A 20545-nucleotide genomic window follows, 5' to 3' on the forward strand; every position below is an offset into this window, starting at 1 on the left:
CTTGGGATTTGACTAATTTTGATTGAAAAAAATTTGAGGGGTCAAATTTACAAAATGCAAAAGCATTATGGTTAATTTCGTAAATTTCCCTAAAAAGAGTCAGCTACTCAACTATAAGGACAATAAATAAAAACTATAAATCTATAACGCTAGAAAAAAAAACCCACATAGCTAAGGAAAATTGTCACTCTCTTGAAATAAGAAAAACTAATAAAATAATTATAATATCAGTTAACGTAGACTAACTTTCGGATGTTGCCTATTGATTTATTAATTGGGATAGGTTATGATCATTGTCTAATTCTTCGATTCCAACTCCATATATTTGATATTATAATCCTCATTTGTCAAAACCACTTTAACAAGATATTTAATCAACAATTTAACCCATATATTCAATGTAGAAACTATTGGCTTTGAGTTTCAAACATGGAAAAAGTTACCCGCACACTAGACTTGCTTAAAAGATTACACAAACCCTTTTAATTTTAAAAATGATTGTGTAAATCTTCTTTTTAACTATTACACCGTTGCATTGCAGTTAAAAACTTTGATAATAAATACAAATACGTACTAAGATAAATATAATAAATAAAATAACTCATAAATTCAAATAAAACATTAAAATAAATATAATTAATAATATAACACATTTATGGGGTGCAATTTATTTTTTGTATTAAGCTATTATCCATATATGCTGACAGATTTTATTATATTTAATTCCATTAATCCAAAAATTTCTACTTATATAGATCTAATATTAAAAATAAGCTATAAAAATATTATAAATAAACATATAAAATATAGTTTTTAAGAAATTTTGAATGTTTGTGAAACAGTTGTTTTAAGATTAAGACAAATTTGAAAAATTATTTTTTAATATTAAAAAATAATTTATAAAATATATATTATTATACATATTAGATTATTTTCATATTATATTTTTAGGTTATTGTAATCAAATGATATAATCATCAAAAAGGGGTCTATAATCATTTATGAAATTAAAGAGATCTATTTGACTATTTTTAAGTAAAACTTGGGGATGTGGGTGGCTTTTGTCCTTCATTTTTTTTTTCAAACTTTCCACATTTACTTTTTTTTTCTTCCTTCATTTTAAAGTAAAACTTGGGAATGTGGGTGGCTTTTGCCCTTCATTTCTTTTTTCAAACTTTCCCATTCATTTTTTTCGAACTTTCACATTTATATTTTTTTTAATTTTGTTATTCACCATACATTTTTTAACAATGTGGAAATGCAAAAGATACTATGGAGAAACAAAGTTTTCTAAGCAATGAAAATATTATTGATAATTCTTAATAAACAAAACTAAATTTTTGGGTTTTTTTTATACTAACCCTACCTATCGCGAATTTACCAAAATATCCAAACCTAAAATATTATTTTATATTAAAATTCTCCTAGTCTAGATAAGGAAAAAAAACAAATAGCACTTAAAATCTGATATCTAGAAAAAAAAAAGGATAAAAATCCTAAAAGCAATAGGAAAAGTAATAAAATAAATTAAAATGACAAAACAACTAAAAAATAAATAGAATTTTGTGTTCGACCATGGGTAGAACATCGTAGAATTTACAAAATATTATTTATGAAAATTATAAAAGATGAAAAAAGCTGAATTTGATTAAAAGTGTCAATCTCAACTCCGAGGGGTCTAATCGAATAGTTCTCAATTTTTTCAGATTTAGATTTCGAAACATTAATTTAGGCCCCCCCAAACACCCCCACAAACCCCAACCACAACCCCCCAACACCCCCCCCCCCCCCCCCCCCCAAAACACCCCCAAAAACCCAAACAAAAACCCCCAAACCCCCCCCCCCCCCCCCGGCGCAAAGAGTAACAAAGCCATTAAGGCACAAGCTGGGTCAGCTGTCGTCGCTAAGTCAAAAGTTTTAGAAGGTTCTAGTTCAATTAAATTATAAATTTGCCCCTATTGGACCAGTTAAATACATTGAATTTAGGTTCAAAATGTATTAAAAAAATTAAGTTCAAAATTTATTTTTAAAATCACACAAATATTTGCACACATATAAATCTGAATAAAGGATTCACCTACGGTACCACAGTGGCACCGTATCACTGCTTTTGTCTTTAGTGCCAGCACTAGTGTAAACTTCCATAGAACTCCTTTTACTCTTTTTTATTTTAATTTTGTTTCACAAATATTAAGTTAATTTCTCCCAAAGCTGTGAATGTTTCAACGGCGGCAAATCGGCTCCCCCGGTGGCTGTGGTTGGTCGGAAACGACAGAGGGAATTGTGGGGAACAAAACCCAAGTGGTTCTGTCACCGGAAACTGGTGAAATCGCGGTGAATTGAAGCGATGATTCCGCGGCTTTTCATGGCTTCGATCGGCAGCGTTCCGAACGGTTTCCTGCGATAAGGATGGCATGAACATAACCGGAGTCGCACGAGCTTCCTATCGGTACCAACCTTCGCCGGTATAGTGGCCGAAAAAGAAAACAGAATCCGGGTCGAGTTCGAGGGTTCGGGTCGAACTGGTTCTTTTTGCGACAAAGATTTTTAAGTAGGCGATCGTTGAAGGATATACAATTTGCGAAACTAATAATAACCAGAAACTAAGCCATTAAAGATATACAATTTTAAAGAGGAATTTGATGCAGTGGATTAGTAGTAACAAGAAAAGCCAAATGACGGGGCTTGTGATGATGACGAAGGGTGGTGGCTGCGCTGGCGGGGACGGGGGAATGGGAAGGCGACAAAAGGAGCGAGAACAACTGAAGAGGAACAGAACCAGTTCTCGCTGGTGGCGTTTGTTATGGCGGCATTAAGGAAATCGATGGTGTCTTGTCGTGTTGAAAGAGGCGAAGACGTGATCTCCGCCGTTCATAACATGGAGATCGGGTGTCCCACAAATGTCCGGCACATTACTCACGCCACCTTCGATCGGTTCAACGACTTTTTGGGTCTTCCTGTTGAGTTTGAGGTGGAGGTCCCGTGTCGAGTTCCGAGTGCTAGGTAGGTATTGTAATTGAATTGGATTTTTGGTTCCGCTATATGGGCGTTCATAGTTTTTTTCCATTATTCATCTGTGGTTTACTTGGAGTGCTCGTCTAAATTTTATTTCTAGCATAGGCATAGCTTAGCTGGCTGTGTCACTCTTGTTTAAACATTTGAAATTCGAATGTCTGTACATACTTTGAACTGAGATTTAACTTCCTCGTTTAAGCTGAAATTTTGCATTCAAAGATGGTATTTTTTTTTCTGTAGTGCAAACTGAACTTAAGAGGGTTTAAAAATTACGTTTTTGAATTGAAACCCCCAGGCCTCCTTCTTTTTGCTATGAAATTGAAGGGAAAAGTTAAATTAATATCAAGTTGGTATATCAGCCCCTTAAACTGTAAAAGTCGAAGATTAACAACTCTGCTGTTGTTTCTTCCTAAATTTTTCAATTTTCTCTGAAGTGAAAAGTTTGAGGAGTGGCCGGAAACGGAAATGAAATTCGGGTCGGGTTCGTGGGTATTGTGATAAAGAGAGGGGTATTATAATATATGTGCAATAAAAAATAAAAATATGTAAATAGTAAATAGTTTAAGGTGCTACCTAAAATGTTCATATGGATGCAGTAGAAATTATCTTAATATTTGTATAACAAAAATTAAATAAAATTGAGTAAAAGGGGTTCTATAAAAATTTACAGTTGTGCTGGCACAAAAGACAAAAACAGTGGTACGGTACCACTGTGATACCGTAGCTTGATCCCTGAATAAAAATAAAAATTTGATATTTTGTAAGCTTTCTTCGTTGTTTGCATGTTTCGATTATAAAATTTGCCTAAACTATTTTTTGATTTTCTGACAATGTTATGGCCCGCTTGGCACCCCAAAACTTCTTCAACTAATGATGGCATGGCACAATGCATGGGCTGGGTCAGAGTTGGTCGGATTTTGCACATTTCGGTAAGGCTTTGTCTCGGGCCAAGCTTTTTTGTTCGGGCTTTAAGGGCGAAGATTTATATTTAAAAGTGTAGGCCTTTATACACCCCTTAAAATTCCTATGAAACTTTTTAATTGAAATTACCTACGCAACTAAATTCAATTTAATTCATTCTTATTTTTAAATAGAAATTCAGTCAAACACTTAAATAAATTATTCTTTTAATAAATACTATACACTCGCTCTATTCCACAATTTATATTTTAATAAAAAATTTATAGAAAATTATAGCAATCTAAAGTTACGAAAATATAAGCTATATAACAAGAAGAAAACAATTTAAGATTTTAAGATTCGTATGTATTCTATAAATAAAAATTTTTAGCATAATAAATTTTATGAAAATATGATTAATTTTAATATATGGGTTTGTATTTTGTAAATTAAACTGAGAGTATTTGAAGAAATAAAATTCGAAAGGACTGTTATAAGAATATAGAGGTGTATTAAAAGTGGATTTTGAATCCGCTGCTTAGCATACATATTCTCAACTCTTCATAATCATCTACTAAACGTGCATGTATAGTAATATATGGTTAAGATTTAATTAGCTTTATACTTTTATCTGATGATTAACAATTGCATTTGTCTAACAAATTAAAAAAAAAATCAACTCAGCACTAAATTTATATCCATTAAAAGCTCAGCTCTATTTAAAATTATGTTAAATTTTTTTATTAATAAATATTGACAAGAGATGACCATGTCTTTCACGCACAAGCGGAAGTGCTAATAAGAGGGTCCATGAGGATATGAATAAGATATTCGTTTGAATATCTTTCACAAGTGATGAGACGACCATGCCTTTCACGCACACAAGTGAAGGCTAATATATATGCAGTGACATTTAACGAAAGATCCTAGACCAGACGGCTTTCGTAATGCAGTCCTTTTCCGAAATCATTGACTTCGTAGTAATCAACTGATGCCGTCAAAAGAGCGTTCAATAAAAAATTAATTTGACTCTGTTTTGGTCAATTGAAGATATATGCCAATCAAAATGTGCCCAATCAAAGAAGAGTATGGAGTTGTAGGCCGTACTGGCTTCAACTAATCAATGTTGGCTCGCTAAGGTGGAGAAGTTTGCAATTTGGGAACTCACTAGTTGCTAAAGTCTATTAAGGCTAGATAAGCACGTAGATTTTCATGCAAAATTGGGAAGTAAACCTTCTGCTATTTGAAGTATGCATTTATAACTTATGAATGGTCAAGATTTAATTGTTTCTTAAAAAACATTACTCTTTTTTATTTAAATTTAATCAATGTTAAATATTTAAAATAAAAAGGCAGCACTGATATTCATTCATCTATCATTGAACTGCATGAAACTAATAGTACAAAATTTACACTAAATATTAAGTAAAAAATTTAAGTTAAAATAACCTCACCTAAAATTAGGATTTTTGTTCAGTGTGCTTTTTTTTTTTTGTGTTAATAAATATTCTCGCGTTCTGTAGAGTTTACAAAAAATGGCAGTAAACTCTAGATTAAAATATTAGTGGACTGAGGGTACTGAATTAAGGCAAATATTATAATATTACAAAATTTTATTCACCCTACTCCTCATGGGAGAAATACAAAAATTTTAAATACATAATACAACGACGTCTTAAACAAAGAACGACCACATTTTCAAAAAGCTTAAACAAAGAACGACCACATTTTAAAAAATGATGCCACTATCACATATCTGTCACAGGAATCTGAAACTTTCTTTGCCTGTCTTCCTTGTCATCTTAGAAAATGGATAAGGATGTATTCAACATAATTTAACTGCAAATACAACAACATATTTATGTGAGAATTAAATCACTAATTAAAAAAGTAACTAAATTAAGGAACTTGATTGGATTTAACCCAATAATCACAATTAAGGGAGAGTAGTCAATCGCTTACCTTCCAAATCAACATATAAAAACCAAATGTTGATTCAAAATTATCAAGATCAACTTTTTTAGATTGAAGCCACAAAATCAACGCCAGGATGCCATGGCCAATTATCTGCAAGAAATTTTTTAAAAAATCATTAATTAGTTATAAGTGATCAAGATCATCATCACATTCACAATCAAACAAAATATACAAGACTAAATTTCTTACAGAGACAATCTTGTTTATCATGAATGATGAGGAAGCACCGGATATCATAGCACCTCCGTAGGCCACTAACATCATATTAAGACAAAGCGGAAGTACCTTTTGAGAAAAAGAGATTTGTAAGCCAATTATTATTATTGTACTATGATTTATATTATCTAATTCTGTTTGGTGTTGATGGGAATAAATAAATGATCTACTGACTTTTTCTTTCCCTAAGAGGACACAGAGTGTTTTCATGCCAAACTTTTTGTCACCTTCTACATCTGGCAAATCCTGTTAATAAATCACATAAAAGAAATAAATTAGTAACCATCCATTATTTATTAATATTTATCAATGAGAATTGATACACTTACAAAGTTATAAAGTTGAAATTATTACCTTCAGAAGTCCGTTTACGAATGCGAAGACAGACATGATAGCGACCGTAGAAATTAATGGTCTTGTAAGTACGAAAGGTCTACCAAGCACGAATTGCTGTATACATAAATCAAAATTAAATTATCGCATGGGAGCCAAATAATTATTTATAATACGAAGAAATCATATATATGTGTATACCTGCATGTGCATACAGAAAGGTAATTGAAGTGTAAATCCCATCAGAATCACAAGAGTGAGTGGAGCCATAAATGTTTTTGACTTCCACCTAAGAAAAGGAAGCTGCAGCCAAGATTAAAAACAATCATTTAGAGACTATTAATTTTCATTTACAATTTTTTAAAGATTCTAACTCTAATAGTCAATTAAAAAAACTGTTTAAAAACCACTTAGTCGACTAACTCCTGAGAGCATTTTAAGCTACGTTACGACATGCAATTGAAGCACTTACTGGGAGTGAATAAGCGCATCCACATAGAAAGCACAAGATTTGGATCAAGAGAAGTGGTGGGGATCCCGACATAATTGCCAAAGCGTAACTCTGAAAAATTGGGATCAATTAATGAATTAAAAAAGGTTACAAATTAAATAGACTTAACTTTATTTATTAGAGGATTGTAAAAAGTTTTGCGGGCACTTGCTTACCAAGATTGCGCTTCCTATACAAATCGCAATTGCAGTTCCCATTGATAAGTCGCCGGAAGCAAGCGGGAGATACGGCTTGTTAATCTTTTGCAACGTTAAGTTTATTTATTAGCAAAAACAAACAAACAAATAGATAAAGTATATGAAGCGTCAAAGGAGCATATATATAATATCTCAACATATGCATGCATGGAGTCATGGTCAGATAGGATTGTTCGGATTTTATAAAATTCGAATTTAAACTAGAATCAACACTATACAACTCTAATTTTAGTTTAAATTTAGAAAATCCAGACGTCTGGATCTGACTATTTATATATACCTTGTCTATTTCAACGTCACAAATCTGGTTTAAGGCAGTCAGAAAAGTGTTCATCAGTAATGTGGGCACTATGACCTGAAATATATGTCACGTTGAATCAATGTTATTCAAACAATCATCTCCGAATACGTAGTTGTAACTTTTATTAATTCTTTCTCAGTACTTAATAAACAATATCTACCTTCAATATTTCAATGAAAAATCTTGGGGTCAAATCAGCAAGACTTTGTAATGGAAGTAAAGAAACTGATACAATCCCAAAAACCTGTAAAGACAAAACACGGATCTCATTTCTGTGAATCTAGAAAGGATTAGAAGAAAAATGAAAATGAAAAAACTTCATATCATTATTTGTTCTGTATAAGAAGCAACTCACAATGTTAACCCAAGTGTATGAACGAACTAAATGGTTGATTGCAATGAGCTTCTTCTTGAAAAATTCCAGAAAGCTTGAAGCTGCAGGTGCTGTATTATCATCCTCGGATTGTAATGCATAACCATCTTGCAACGCCAAAGGAACGAGCTGTTTGTTCAATGGTTTCTGATGATTTCTATTGCTAATTATACCCTCATTATTGAGTGCAATTTTGTTTTGATTTGGTATATGAAATGATCTTTGGGAGGAACATTTGATTGATGAGGACTTGTTGCTTGGACTTGTGTTTGGGACGGCACTGTGTCTTTGTGTCAATGGCCATGCAATTGTTTTAAAGCAACCTGAAGATGATTAACGTTCATAAAAATTATTGAAGAAGAAGACCAGTGATGGCATATGGGGTTACAAAGAGACTCACCAGGCTGTTGCAAAGGATTGAATTTTGGAGAGAAGTTTAAACACTGCATTTGAAGCATGGTTGATGACTTTGCTCTGTTTCTTCCCCCAAGGCCTGACTCTCTCTAGATTTGCTCTGGTTGAGGAGTGCTAGATGTCAAGAACGCCGAGAGAATGTCGAGAGAAACGGCATACGGCAGAAAAAAAAAAACAAAAGATTTTTTTAAACTTAAAAAGTTAAAAGGCCGGTATAAAAGGAAAACAAAAATGCTGACTCTCTCTCCCTCCTCTCCCACGCTCGCTGGTACTTCTTCTCTTCCCCTCCTTTCGCTCACTACTCTTCTCCTTCACTCGCTCTCTACCACTCCTCGTCTCCTCCTCTCGCTCGCTACTACTCCAGATCTACTCAGTGGTCACTGGTCGTCGTGGCGCGGTGCTCGGTGCTCGGTGGTGCTGCTCGCTCTCATCGTCTCTCTCCGTTTCCCTCCTCTCCCTCGCTCGCTGCTACTCCAGATCTACTCGGTTGTTGCTGGTCGGTGGTCGCTGCTTGCTGCTCGGTGGTGCTGCTCGTCTCTCTCCATCGACCATGTTCTCACCTGCTGCAAATTTGCAATCCCTCAGCCCTTATAAATTTTAGTTGCCAGCCCATCCACATGCCCCTATAGTGAGATCCGCGCTTCGCGCTCTTATTTTATTTCTCGTTTTTGTTTTTACCTATCTTATTCCGTAGCTTTTCAATTTCATGCCTTCTGCCGATGGCTGTACAACTTTAAATTCAATTTTAATATATATTTTAAACGGTTGTTGGATTATTTTTGTCTGGAACTAGAACCATTAGTTGAATACATGTGGTGGTGCCTTATTGACAACTGAGGTTTGATTCGCCTTCAAAATTTGATCTTTATCATAAATTTCCGAACTTTGAGCCTAGATTTGCACACTGGATTGTGGTTTATTGACAATTGAGGTTTGATTTGCATGTAAAATTACAGATTTACCGGCATTCTGGGTATGGTTTTTTGTGCTGGGTGGTTCTGAAAAATTTTGGTATATTGCCAGTTGGGAATAAATTTTTGTGAGTAATTACTTGGTGAAAATTATCGGTTGGTATATGTATTACACTTGGTAATTATTTGGTAAAAATTTCTGGTTGGATATAAATTTTTGTTTGTAATTACTTGTGAAAATACATGTTCATCGTTGAAAATACAATTGTACAATTACATGTTCATCACTGTAATTAGTTTGATTTAGCCAAATATAAGCGAAATGCTAGAAAAACTTGTTTGAACAAAATATAAGTCAAACATTAATCACATTCATTGTTGTTTTCATTACGTTACGTTGTTGATGTAGCAAATATTGGAAATTTCTACTTCCAGATCCTTCGTACGTCATCGAATGAGAAGGATAATGTGGTTGCAAAGCATACGGTGGGAGTGGTTGTTGTAATATATAAAAAATTAAAACATGATATGAGATTTTAGAAATTAAAAAATATGAGTATACAAAATAATTAATATTCGTATTAAGAATAAATTATTATAAATTTTTACAAAATTTTGATCCATCAATAATTTAATCCATCATATTCTAAAAATTTAAATTGAAAAAATAAATTGAATACAAAATTTAAATTAAAAAATTTTAAATTGAAAAAAAATAAATTAAAAATTTCTAAATCCCACCCATCATTTAAATTAAAAAACTTCTAAATAAAAAGATTTCTAAATCAAACACAACATTTATATTAAAAGAAATTCTAAATTCAACACAAAATTTAAATTAAAAATTTCTAAATCAAATTTATCATTATTTGATTTCTAAATCAAAATTTCTAAATCAAAATTTCATTATCATATAACAAAAAATAATAGAATAAATAAAAAATCACTCTTTGCCAGCTGGGAATTTTACTTCAAGCTGGTGATGAACTACTCCTGCTAGGCTGCTTATGCCGTTTTCCTGCTTCTAAAATGAGAAAAAAAAAAAAAAAAACTCAACTCAATCCTTTCACGTGAATGAGCAAATACTCCTGCCCTAATGCCATTCTCTCTACTTGTGAAACGAGAGAAAAATCTCAACTCAATTAGTGCTTTTCGACAGCTGGAATCAAATGTGGAAAAAGCCAAAAGTAGAAAGAAAAAACAAAAGGGGCAAAAGTTCACGTTGGGGGGGGGGGGGGGGGGGGGGGGGGGGGGGCCAAAAAAAAGGGAGGGCATTACTATATGCCGTTTCTCTCGGCATTCTCGCTGAGAAGCATTTTCCTTTGCTTTATCTCTCACACGTGGCCACCATAAGCCATAAATTGTTTCCTCTTTTAATTGCTCAACACGGGCCCCTCCACTTAAGCTAAAGCCAATGTTATGCTTAAATTCTTCTTCACGTGGCTCTCCTATCTTCATGTGCATGGATAAATGAACTTGTCTTGAAATCACATGCATATTTACCTAATTGCTCCTAAAATCAATCAATTAATACCTCTAAAATTGAGTTCTTTTATGTCCTTTTTTATCCATAATATTTAATTAATCCCCTATTTAATAAAATAATTCAATTAATTAAAAATAACTAACAATTATATAATTAAAGATAAAATATGTATGTATTATATACTCATCAATTTGGTTATTGAATTATGGCACTTTATGATTAATGTGAATTTTGGCTCCTAATTATTGCATATTAATTTGGATACTCAGCTGCTGTTATATGCATTAAAAGTTAGCATATTATTAATATTTTGAGTTAAAAAGATAGTCCTTCAAATTTTAGAATATTACAATTTGAGTGCAAAGCCATTTTAATCCTTATCAGAACGGTTAGTTCTCCTCTAATACTAAAAGATAAGAAAGAAATGACATATTTTCGCTCATTGTCACTAGTTAATTTTCCTTATATTTTCTGGCCGAATCACTAGGTGTAGAGGTTACATTCTCTTAATACCTAGATTCTTATTTAAATTGATAATATGGGATAATTTAGGATTTGTGTCCTTATTTATTTTTAATTCCCAAATTAAAGTCTATATTAATTGAGAGACTTCTTAATTTAACTATTTTCCTAAAATTAGGATTTACCTACTTCAATAAAAGGAGATTATATTTAGGACATGAAGAGTTATATCTTTTAGAAGTAAAAAAGAATATGATCTCTACTATGAGTTGTATATAAGTATAATATTTTTCTATAGATAGAGATGTATTCTACACATTGAAGATATTTGAGCACAAGTAGAGAAATAGAATTTTCGTGCAAGTGAATAGTGCCATGAACAATGTTAGTGAATAGTATCAATGAACAGTACCTCTCGTAACTATTCATGGAATTTTAATTTTCATGTTTAACATTCATCAGAATGTTTGTTGATTGGTCTCTTTTGGTGAAAGGGTTGTTTGTAGCAGTAACGAGATTCATATCAAGGTTACAAACAAGAAAACTTGTGGTGCTTACTAAGAAGATTCAACTAAGTAGGGTCAATTAGGTGGCGACAAAAGTAGGAAGGAGCTTGAAATTGTTTAAAAATCTGATTGATTGTAATCTTCCTATATTTGAGCATGGCATCATTGATGAAGGACTGGAATTCGAACCAAGTAAAAATCTACAAGTGATTTATTTTCCCCAACTTTTATTATATACATCTAAATTAATTGGTTTAATTAATTTAAGGTTATAATTGACATACATCTCCATCTAAATTTTCCAACACGTTTTAGTAGAATATGTTATGCTTTGGGCGAGTCACCAAGAGTACAAGGGACTTTCACTAATAAAATTTTGTTTTGTTATAGAAAAGATATAATATGTTTCTATTCCTGCTGAGCCACCGGAAGTTAAAAAAAAAAAAAAAAAAAAGGGATTTCATGCACTCGTATTGGGAAGAAAAGAAACAATGTTGTTTCTATATCTCTACTCATGCAGGGAGTCCAAAAACTTTCTATTGCAAGCTTAAGCGGAATGATAGGAATTGCTTGAAGTTGCCATTCTACATGCTCATGTAGTGGGAATCAATACCGTTATGTAGTCCACTTGTCGCAAGTATCAAAATTTGTGTGATGCATGTTTGACACTAATTAAGATAATCATGATATGCCTTATAAATATGGAATGCATTATGGCCATCATGTACTTGCACATTTAGAAGATAAACCATGATTTACAACGTTTTAATTTTTTTTATATATAATTGAATTTTGTGTAGAAATATGAATTCGAGTTGTTGGGGGTCTTAATGTAGAATTTCTAGATATCTAACTCAAAAGATTAGTTTACTGGGTAGTGTAATATATCTTACTTATAAGTCCAAGTAAGTCTATTTTACTAACTAATGTGAGACACAACTCAACAATCTCCTCTAAATGAAACCACCGCTGGGATGAATCCACCACCGGATCTTGTTCCTTTCACTGAACAATGTGGAACACAACTCAACAATCCCCTCAAATGAAACCACCGACGGATCTCGGTTGTTTTATCCAACAATGTGGGACACAATTCAACAATCCCCTTGGAGGAAACTACCGTCGCTTTCCGGTCATTTCATCTGACACACCTGAGTTGTTTCATCACCACATTCCATCTACTATGGTCTGTCTCTGGTGTCACTTGTAGGGTGGAGCTTAGCTTAAGATTTCTAAATATCCAACTCAAAAGACAAGTCTATTTGGTAGAGTGACCTACACAACTTATAAGCCTAAGTAACTCCCCTTTACCAGCTAATGTGGAATATAACTCAATACGAGCCATAGAGAAATAATAATAGTGAATTTTTATTTTTTCTTTAATTTTTTTTTTGTAGGTAACACAATTTTACATGAGCCATTCCGAAATGTTTTCATATGATAGATGTTTTTGGTTAAGTTAAAGTGAGATCTATTTTGTCCCGTTTGAAATGATTTGTTTGCTAATATTTATAGTAAATTATTAATCCTATTGGCCTATTTTGCACAAATGTATTTAAAACACCACTGAAATTGGACATGAGATCAAGTCTACAACAATTTCAAGAAAAGACAACAGTAAAACCATACTTTACAAAAGCCTCCTAAATACATGTTATATTAATTTAGTTGCAAGTTAATTAATTACTAATTTATATAGAAATTGAGTCCTATATAAAAGCAAGAATTTTTTATAATATATCTTCTTGTAAATTAATCAAATTATTAATTTACAACATTACTCTAAAATTTTCAAAATTTATTATTTAATCGATGTTATTAATTTATCACTATTTAACTATTTATTGTTATAAGAGGAGTAATGAAACAGCCGAGAGATAATGACTTGAACGAATGGTTAGTGATTTTCAAAAATGGATATTCTCCACAAATGTTAACAATACACGTGGTCATGCATAGAAAGAACAATTGTTTCTATTAAATGCAAATTATATTTAAAAGAAAAAAGCGGTGATACTTCCACCCCTCAAATTGTGTAAGTGCACCCCACTTTAAAATATAATTATAAAAAATTCAAATTATTTGTAATTGTTTCAAATGAAGAAGAAATTTTAAGAATTAACCAATTAAATCTTCTTCGTTATTTAAACTTATGGCACAAAAATACATGCTTTGGGTAATTAAATTATTTTTATGTTACAAGGGTAAAATAATCAAAATAAATTTAGGTTAAAAAACATTAACAATCAACAATGGTCAAGATATATATATAAAGAATCTAATTGAGTATGTTTAAACTTTTTATTAATTTAAAATTTAAAAAAATAATGTGAATTTTTAGTAAATATATTTTTGAAATATGGTGAATCTACATAATTGTGAGGTGAATATATCTTAGTAAATATATCTTAGGCAGCGACATTAAAAGGAACATATCTTTTATGACGGTTCAAAAACCATCATTAAATGCATACATATAATGACGATTATTTTAATAAACGGTCATTATATATCATATGTATATAAGTTTTAATGACGGTTTTTTTGTTAAAAACCGTCATTAAATGTATACATATAATGACGATTATTTTAATAAACTGTCATTATATATCATATGTCATAAGTTTTAATATCAGTTTTTAAAAAAAAACCGTCATTAAAAATCACATTTAATGACGGTTCTTAAATAACAGCCATCTAATGCACTTTTCCATTAATTTTTTGTGACGGTTTTTATTCATAACCGTCATCTTTTATAGTAAATATACTTATATTTAATGGCGGTTCTTACATAATAACCGTCATCTTTAGCATGTTAATTTAAAAATAAATAAATATTTACAATAATCCTTTGAAGCCCCAATTTCAATTACGCTATTTATAATTTTTTTAAAATTGTAGGTTCTACAAATGTTTCATATCAAAAGTTAGTTATACAAAAAGATTTGATAATTCCTTTTCTCTTCACAATATCTTCAATATATCTTCAACTTAATAACATGCTTGCTTGCTGCCTTGAAAAATTATATATGTTTATAGCCAAAGGGAAAAACAAAAACAACCTAAGAAAAAACAATTAGCAAGAAGATAAAGAGCAAAGAAGTAACAACATTTTTTTAAAAAAAAAGAAACGTTTTTTGAGTGTTGTTTTCTTTGAAATACAGTAGCAAAACAAATTATAGGCACCACATACAACAAAAATAATAGTACAAGTATTTGCCTCAACATAATTTTAATTTAAGAGATGAAGAGAGTTCAAACAAGTTGATCATATGTCAAATAAATTAAATTTAAATGCTCGAACTTCTCATTTCATGAAATTTTAATAAATTAAACTATAAAAATCAAAAAATAAGCATTTATCCGTCTTCCCATGGTTTCTTTCAACAAGCGCTAAATGAATTATTGCTATCAAATTAATATAAGCTGCCAAAGTAAATAAATTAAATGGATGGACCTAAATTTTAAGGTCTAGGAATTTAATCTCTTCATATGGCCCATCAATTCAATGAATGTCACCAAACTTAATTGTAAATTCTTGACCTATAGAATTTTGAAAGAATATATGATTAGAAAGATTCTAAAAATCACCACCATCTGCTAAACTAAAATTTTTAAAGAGTAAATTTATTACGTTTGCACATTCATATGCTTGTACTATATTAATTTAATAGTAGTATCCCAGTTTAATCGGCCAAGAGCATTAACACATACTCTATAAGCTAAACAGTTAGAAGACTCTATAGGTACCTTGATATGAGTGCATATCTAAAAATATTTTCAGAAGTCATGTTCTAAAGCAAGAAACATGAGAATGGATTGTAGATACATAAATATATGACCATTGTAGATGTGAATGGTGAGTAGTATAGTTGTAACGCCATACAAGCAATTAAAGCACAAACTGCAAAAGTCACCTGATACAACTTGTATTTTGTCAAATCATTTAACTATTCAGCAAAGAAGAGGAGACCATTGGCATCAAAATATGCAGTTGCTTTGTTGTCTTCTACATAATCTGCATTAATAAAGTCATATTACTGATAGAACTAATAATTTTGAATGAACTAAAATGAAGAAAGTTGTTCGAAAGCTAATTTAAGAAAAGGAATTACTTTCAAACTACCGAGAAATAGAAGCAAGGAAAGCAATAACCAACAACAAGTTTAGAAATCAACTTGCTTTCATGCTTTTGTTCTTTAGGCTCAAATTGTATAGAATCCTAAATAACTCCTTCCAATTCCTTAGTTTTTATCTTGAAAGCAATCAAAGCATCCATTTGCTCACTCAAACTTTCAACCTAAGCATAATTTTCTTTCACTTTAGTCCCGTAAAACTTGTCAAATTTATCAAACTCATCATCAAGCCTTCTAAAAAGCTAGTGCTCTCATTCCCCTCCTTCCTCAACAATCTTCCAAAATATTTTCAATACAAAATGGACCAAAAAATTTCTAGGAGCCTTTTTGATTGTAGAACAGCAACTAATCAACACCTGCAGATTTCCAGTGGCTGTTTTGCTACTGTTCTGCAGTGAAAACAGCCAATAGAAATCTGCAGGGGCTGTTTTACTGCTGTTTTGTAGTGAAAATAGCCCCTGCAAATTACCAAGGGCTGTTTCACTGAGAAAAGCTGCAAAACAGCCGTTGTAAACTTCTAGCAGCTATTTTGACAGCAAACCTACAGAAAAACAGCCCTTGGAATTGTCCATTGCTGTTCCAGCTTGATGAAAAATACAGTAAATTGAATTTTTAAATACGAACGTAGTAAATAAATGATTCAACAACCATGGGAAATTATCAAAGGAACCCCAAATGGGAACAAGCAAAGTTATCAAGCAAAAACAAAATAGATAAGCCTTATTATCAATTTCCTTTCTGAATTTTTTATACTAATAATCAATAAAAACAAATTACAGCAAATTAAAGCTTTCAATGATTTGGGCAAAAATTGAAAAGCCCAAAATAGAAAGAGTGACAATTAATACTTATATGATAGAGGTCAAATTGAAAAAAAATACATTAAAAAATGAAGAGTACACCTACCATGAACTTTCTACAACTCTTCCTCATTAGATCAGCTAAAACTTCCGCAGAATGTTCAGTTGATTTCTTGGAAGCTTGGCTGTAAACAAAATAAATCCCACATTTTGTCACCACGTAGCAACACTTTATGTGTTTAAGATACAACTGGAAAAAGACCACAGTATTTTTACAATACTCACTGTCCCCATTCAAATCAAAACTACTGAAGAAATTCTTGCCCAAAACTATGTGATCTAATTCGAACTAAAAATAATGTAAAAAAACCTGAGGTGGATAACAAACTTGTAAAGTGGGAGAAGTTGGAAAATTGCAAAACAAAAACCATGGCAAGAGAGAATAGAATCATTTTCCATTACCACAACACAAAAGATTCCGTTAATCAACAGACAACAATATAAGGAAAAAAATTAAGCAGAGTAAACAAATCAAGTAATCAAATCCATTGAAGAAATTATTGCACAAAAGGATTAAGGATTACGACAAAGAAACAAACACCTTCAAGATGTTTTTGATCTGCATCAAAAATTAAAAATCCAACCAAGAAACCGACTCCCAAAATCACAGTTAGATATGAAAATATGAAATTAAAAGTAAGTAATTAATTACTTAATCACATAGAACCAAACCAATCGAAGCGGTGAATCAAGGTGGTCATGTTACAGCTTCTGGCAACAAAGAAGATCAACATTCAAATTTGGTTAATTTAAGTAAGTAAATCAAAATCTCAGGCGATGCACATATGTTATCGAACAACAGAGACTTACATGGTAGAGTGTTTTCTTCGGTAAGTGAAACGGCGAGTGATGGCGAGGCTAGGGTTTATCTGGTTCGATGGTGATTGACAGTGAAGGCTTTAATTTCAAGCAGTTAATGATTGGGTTGTCTTCGACGGCAAGGGTTTGGATATGGGTTAGAGTTTTCTTGGGTAAGAGGGGTACAATGTTGACTCCGACGTAGTAGAGAGCAAGCATGAGAGAGAGGGGCTCCTGGTGCTGGCCTGCTGCTGTGTGTGCATGAGAGCATGGTGAAAGAGAGGGTGGCTGCTGGTGGCCTAGTGCTGCCATGCTCGGCTACTACTGCACGGGCTAAGTGTGTCGACGGCGTGTGTGCTGCTGAGAGAGAAGGGTTGCGTGCGTGCGTGCTTTTAGAGTTTAGAAATTATATGTAATTTTAGGGATTTGGTGTTTAGTATAGGGCCGGTTAATTTGGGATATATATATCAATGACGGTTCTATAATAACCGTCATTGATTTGGGATATATAATGACCGTTAATTTGCATAACCGTCATTAAAAATTAAAATTATTTTAATTACATATATAATGACGGTTATATATAACAACATTCATTAAAAATTATCATTTTTAATGATGGATTTTTAGTAACCGTCATTAAAAATTGTAACTTTAAAATTAAAAATATTTTTTACTACGCATACAATAAGTGTTTTATGTAAAAACCGTCATTAAAAATCAAGATATTTTAACTACACATATAATGATTGTTGTATATAAAAACTGTCATTAAAAATAAGATTATTTTTAACTACACATATAATGACCGTCGTCATTAAAAATGGTCATTTTCAATGATGGTTTTTATAAACAAACCGTTATTAAAATTATGTGTAGATTTTACTTGACATTTAATGATAGTTCTATTACATAACCGTCATTAAAAGTGCTACATATTATGACTGTTCACATAATAACCGTCATTAAAGATATTTAATGATGGTTGTTAAAAAGAACCGTCATAACTCATAACATATGAGTCATTGTTTAACATTTTTGTAGTAGTGGTTTTTAAAAACTATCCAAAGCACACATATTATATGTGTTTCCAATTTTCCCTTATAACAATATGTAAATGTCTCTTTCGAAAAATAGTGAACAAAAACAAAATGCCCTAGTATTTCACTCAACTACTTGTTCGGGAATCATCTGTATCATGCTTTTTGAAAGGAATTTTTTAGTATAGCGCCAGACATATTTTTAGAGCTTTCATATTTAAGGAATCATGGGGGTAAATCCCCTTTTAATACCTAAGATTTAGAGACTATTTGTTTTTTAACTTAATAACTTAAAGTGACTTAACTTAATTAATTAAGTTAATTAGAGGTGTTTGTTTTTATAACTTAATAAGATTTTCCAGATAATTTTGACTTAATAAAATAAATTATTTTTTTTTAATTTTTTACTGAATATAGAAATATAAATCAGTCAACTAATTTCTAATTTCAATAATATCCATACTTTATTGTTTATTTTTCATGCTATCTCAAAGCTCCTGCATACACATTTACTCAATAATAATCTCATCTTTATCCCTTTTTTTTTTATCAGCCGTCATGGAATCCCTTCTCATTTTGGTTCTCTAATCAAGTTTTTGAATCTCTCATTATCAGTAATTAAAGATGTTATTCTTAAGTTTTTTTACGTAATTACATAATCTATTTGACTAAAAAAATTTATCTATTATAATTCTAAAATCATTATGTGTTCACTTGAATGTAGTTTTGCTTATATATAGTAAAATATTATGGTATTTATGTTCTTTCAGATATATATTGTTTATTAGACATTCAAATTTAATAATGATAGAAATGTAAAAGTACATGTTATTTATTTTTAAAGTTAGAAAAAATTAATACTTATTTTTAGAGATTCAAATAAAAAATAAACATATTATTTAGATTCAAATATTTAAGTCTATTTAGATTTCAGATTAATTCAGATCTATTCAGATTTTGGATAAAAAAACAAATGCCACCTTGATAACCCTTTATTTTTCAGACATTGTCTTTTTTTTTTCCCTTCTTAATAATTGAGTAAAAGAGAAGAATCTTCGTCTTTATCTTTTTTCCCAAAGTGTAAAATGAAAATAAGGAGGCATATGTATTACTAAAAAAAAAGTTAAAAATATAGTTATGTATAAATTTATTTTTCAGGGAAAATTCAAATAAATCTAGTAACACTCCACATGTGAAATATAAATATATTTTTCTTTTTCACAAGTGGAGTGTTAGCTAGATTTATTTAAACTTCAATTTTTTGGAAGCTCAAACATCTACCATTTTTTATAGCTTTCAAAAAAAAAACAATCAAGCACAAATAGCTAAACATAAGGCTGAACTTTTCATCATTCAAACTTCCAAATTTAATATTTTTTTTAAAAACAAAATCTCGAGTTTTGGGAGTGCTATCAGTCTATAAAAATTTTAAGAGTATATATTATTATCAAAATTTTAAAAAAAATGTAATCTTTAACTTTAATATAACTAATGACATTAGTATCTTAGCGTATTTTTCAAATTTGAAACTAAACAAAAATTTAAACTCAATCCTTGGATCATCAATAAAGCTGTTATTGTTGGATTCAGCTGTGGTTGTAGGTCTTGCAAAAGAAACGGCTTAACGACGAATTTCAGGCTGATTAATGGAAGAACTATAAATAAAAGGACCAAGATCCCCAATGAAATATAAAATATTATTCATACATGGCATCCTCCAAGCGAACCCTCAATAATCCAGAATGTACAGATGACATCCATGTGTCCCCTGACTATTATAATGAACTGAAACACTTTAAGAAATCACGAGCTTAGTCACGTGAGTTCGTTTAATTCGGTTCTGATCAAAACGCAGCATAAGGACACCCTCTTTGATTTAAGTAGTCATGCTTCTCACACGTGACTTCATTAACACAATCAATAGCACTGAAATGCTGCTGTTTAGTCGCTGGTGTTAAATTTTAAATTTTATTAATATTTTTAAACCTCACTTCTACTCTTTAGCCATTGATTGAAATAAAATTTGGAAGAGTTATCTCCATAGTGTGAAATTTTAAATTTTATTAATATTTTTCTCCGTATTAATTCTTTAACTTGCAATTTTGGAAC

The 20545-nt window shown here is 31.2% G+C and overlaps 1 protein-coding gene and 1 long non-coding RNA gene across 3 annotated transcripts; both read right to left on the bottom strand.

Moving 5' to 3' along the window:
- Positions 1-5565: 5565 nt before the first annotated feature.
- Positions 5566-8411, bottom strand: LOC18040531 (coumarin 8-geranyltransferase 1b, chloroplastic). The gene is made up of 12 exons (XM_024184361.1): positions 8224-8411; positions 7806-8146; positions 7611-7694; positions 7430-7504; positions 7108-7191; positions 6914-7003; positions 6643-6744; positions 6463-6558; positions 6283-6354; positions 6082-6177; positions 5878-5982; positions 5566-5754 (listed from the first exon to the last, which is right to left on the bottom strand). The coding sequence occupies exons 1-12, from the start codon at positions 8279-8281 to the stop codon at positions 5713-5715; spliced, it is 1245 nt and encodes a 414-aa protein (XP_024040129.1). The 5' UTR covers positions 8282-8411; the 3' UTR covers positions 5566-5712.
- A 6558-nt stretch (positions 8412-14969) lies between these two features.
- Positions 14970-17812, bottom strand: LOC112097688. Of its 2 annotated transcripts, XR_002905186.1 has the most exons (5): positions 17409-17812; positions 17251-17309; positions 16645-16723; positions 15520-15620; positions 14970-15145 (listed from the first exon to the last, which is right to left on the bottom strand). It is a non-coding gene; the product is annotated as an uncharacterized LOC112097688 (long non-coding RNA). The 2 variants fall into 2 exon arrangements; XR_002905185.1 differs by lacking the exon at positions 14970-15145 and having other exon boundaries at positions 15319-15620.
- Positions 17813-20545: the final 2733 nt, after the last annotated feature.

Source organism: Citrus clementina, unplaced genomic scaffold (genome assembly GCF_000493195.1).
Source record: "Citrus clementina cultivar Clemenules unplaced genomic scaffold, Citrus_clementina_v1.0 scaffold_5, whole genome shotgun sequence".
Taxonomy (NCBI): Eukaryota; Viridiplantae; Streptophyta; class Magnoliopsida; order Sapindales; family Rutaceae; genus Citrus; species Citrus x clementina.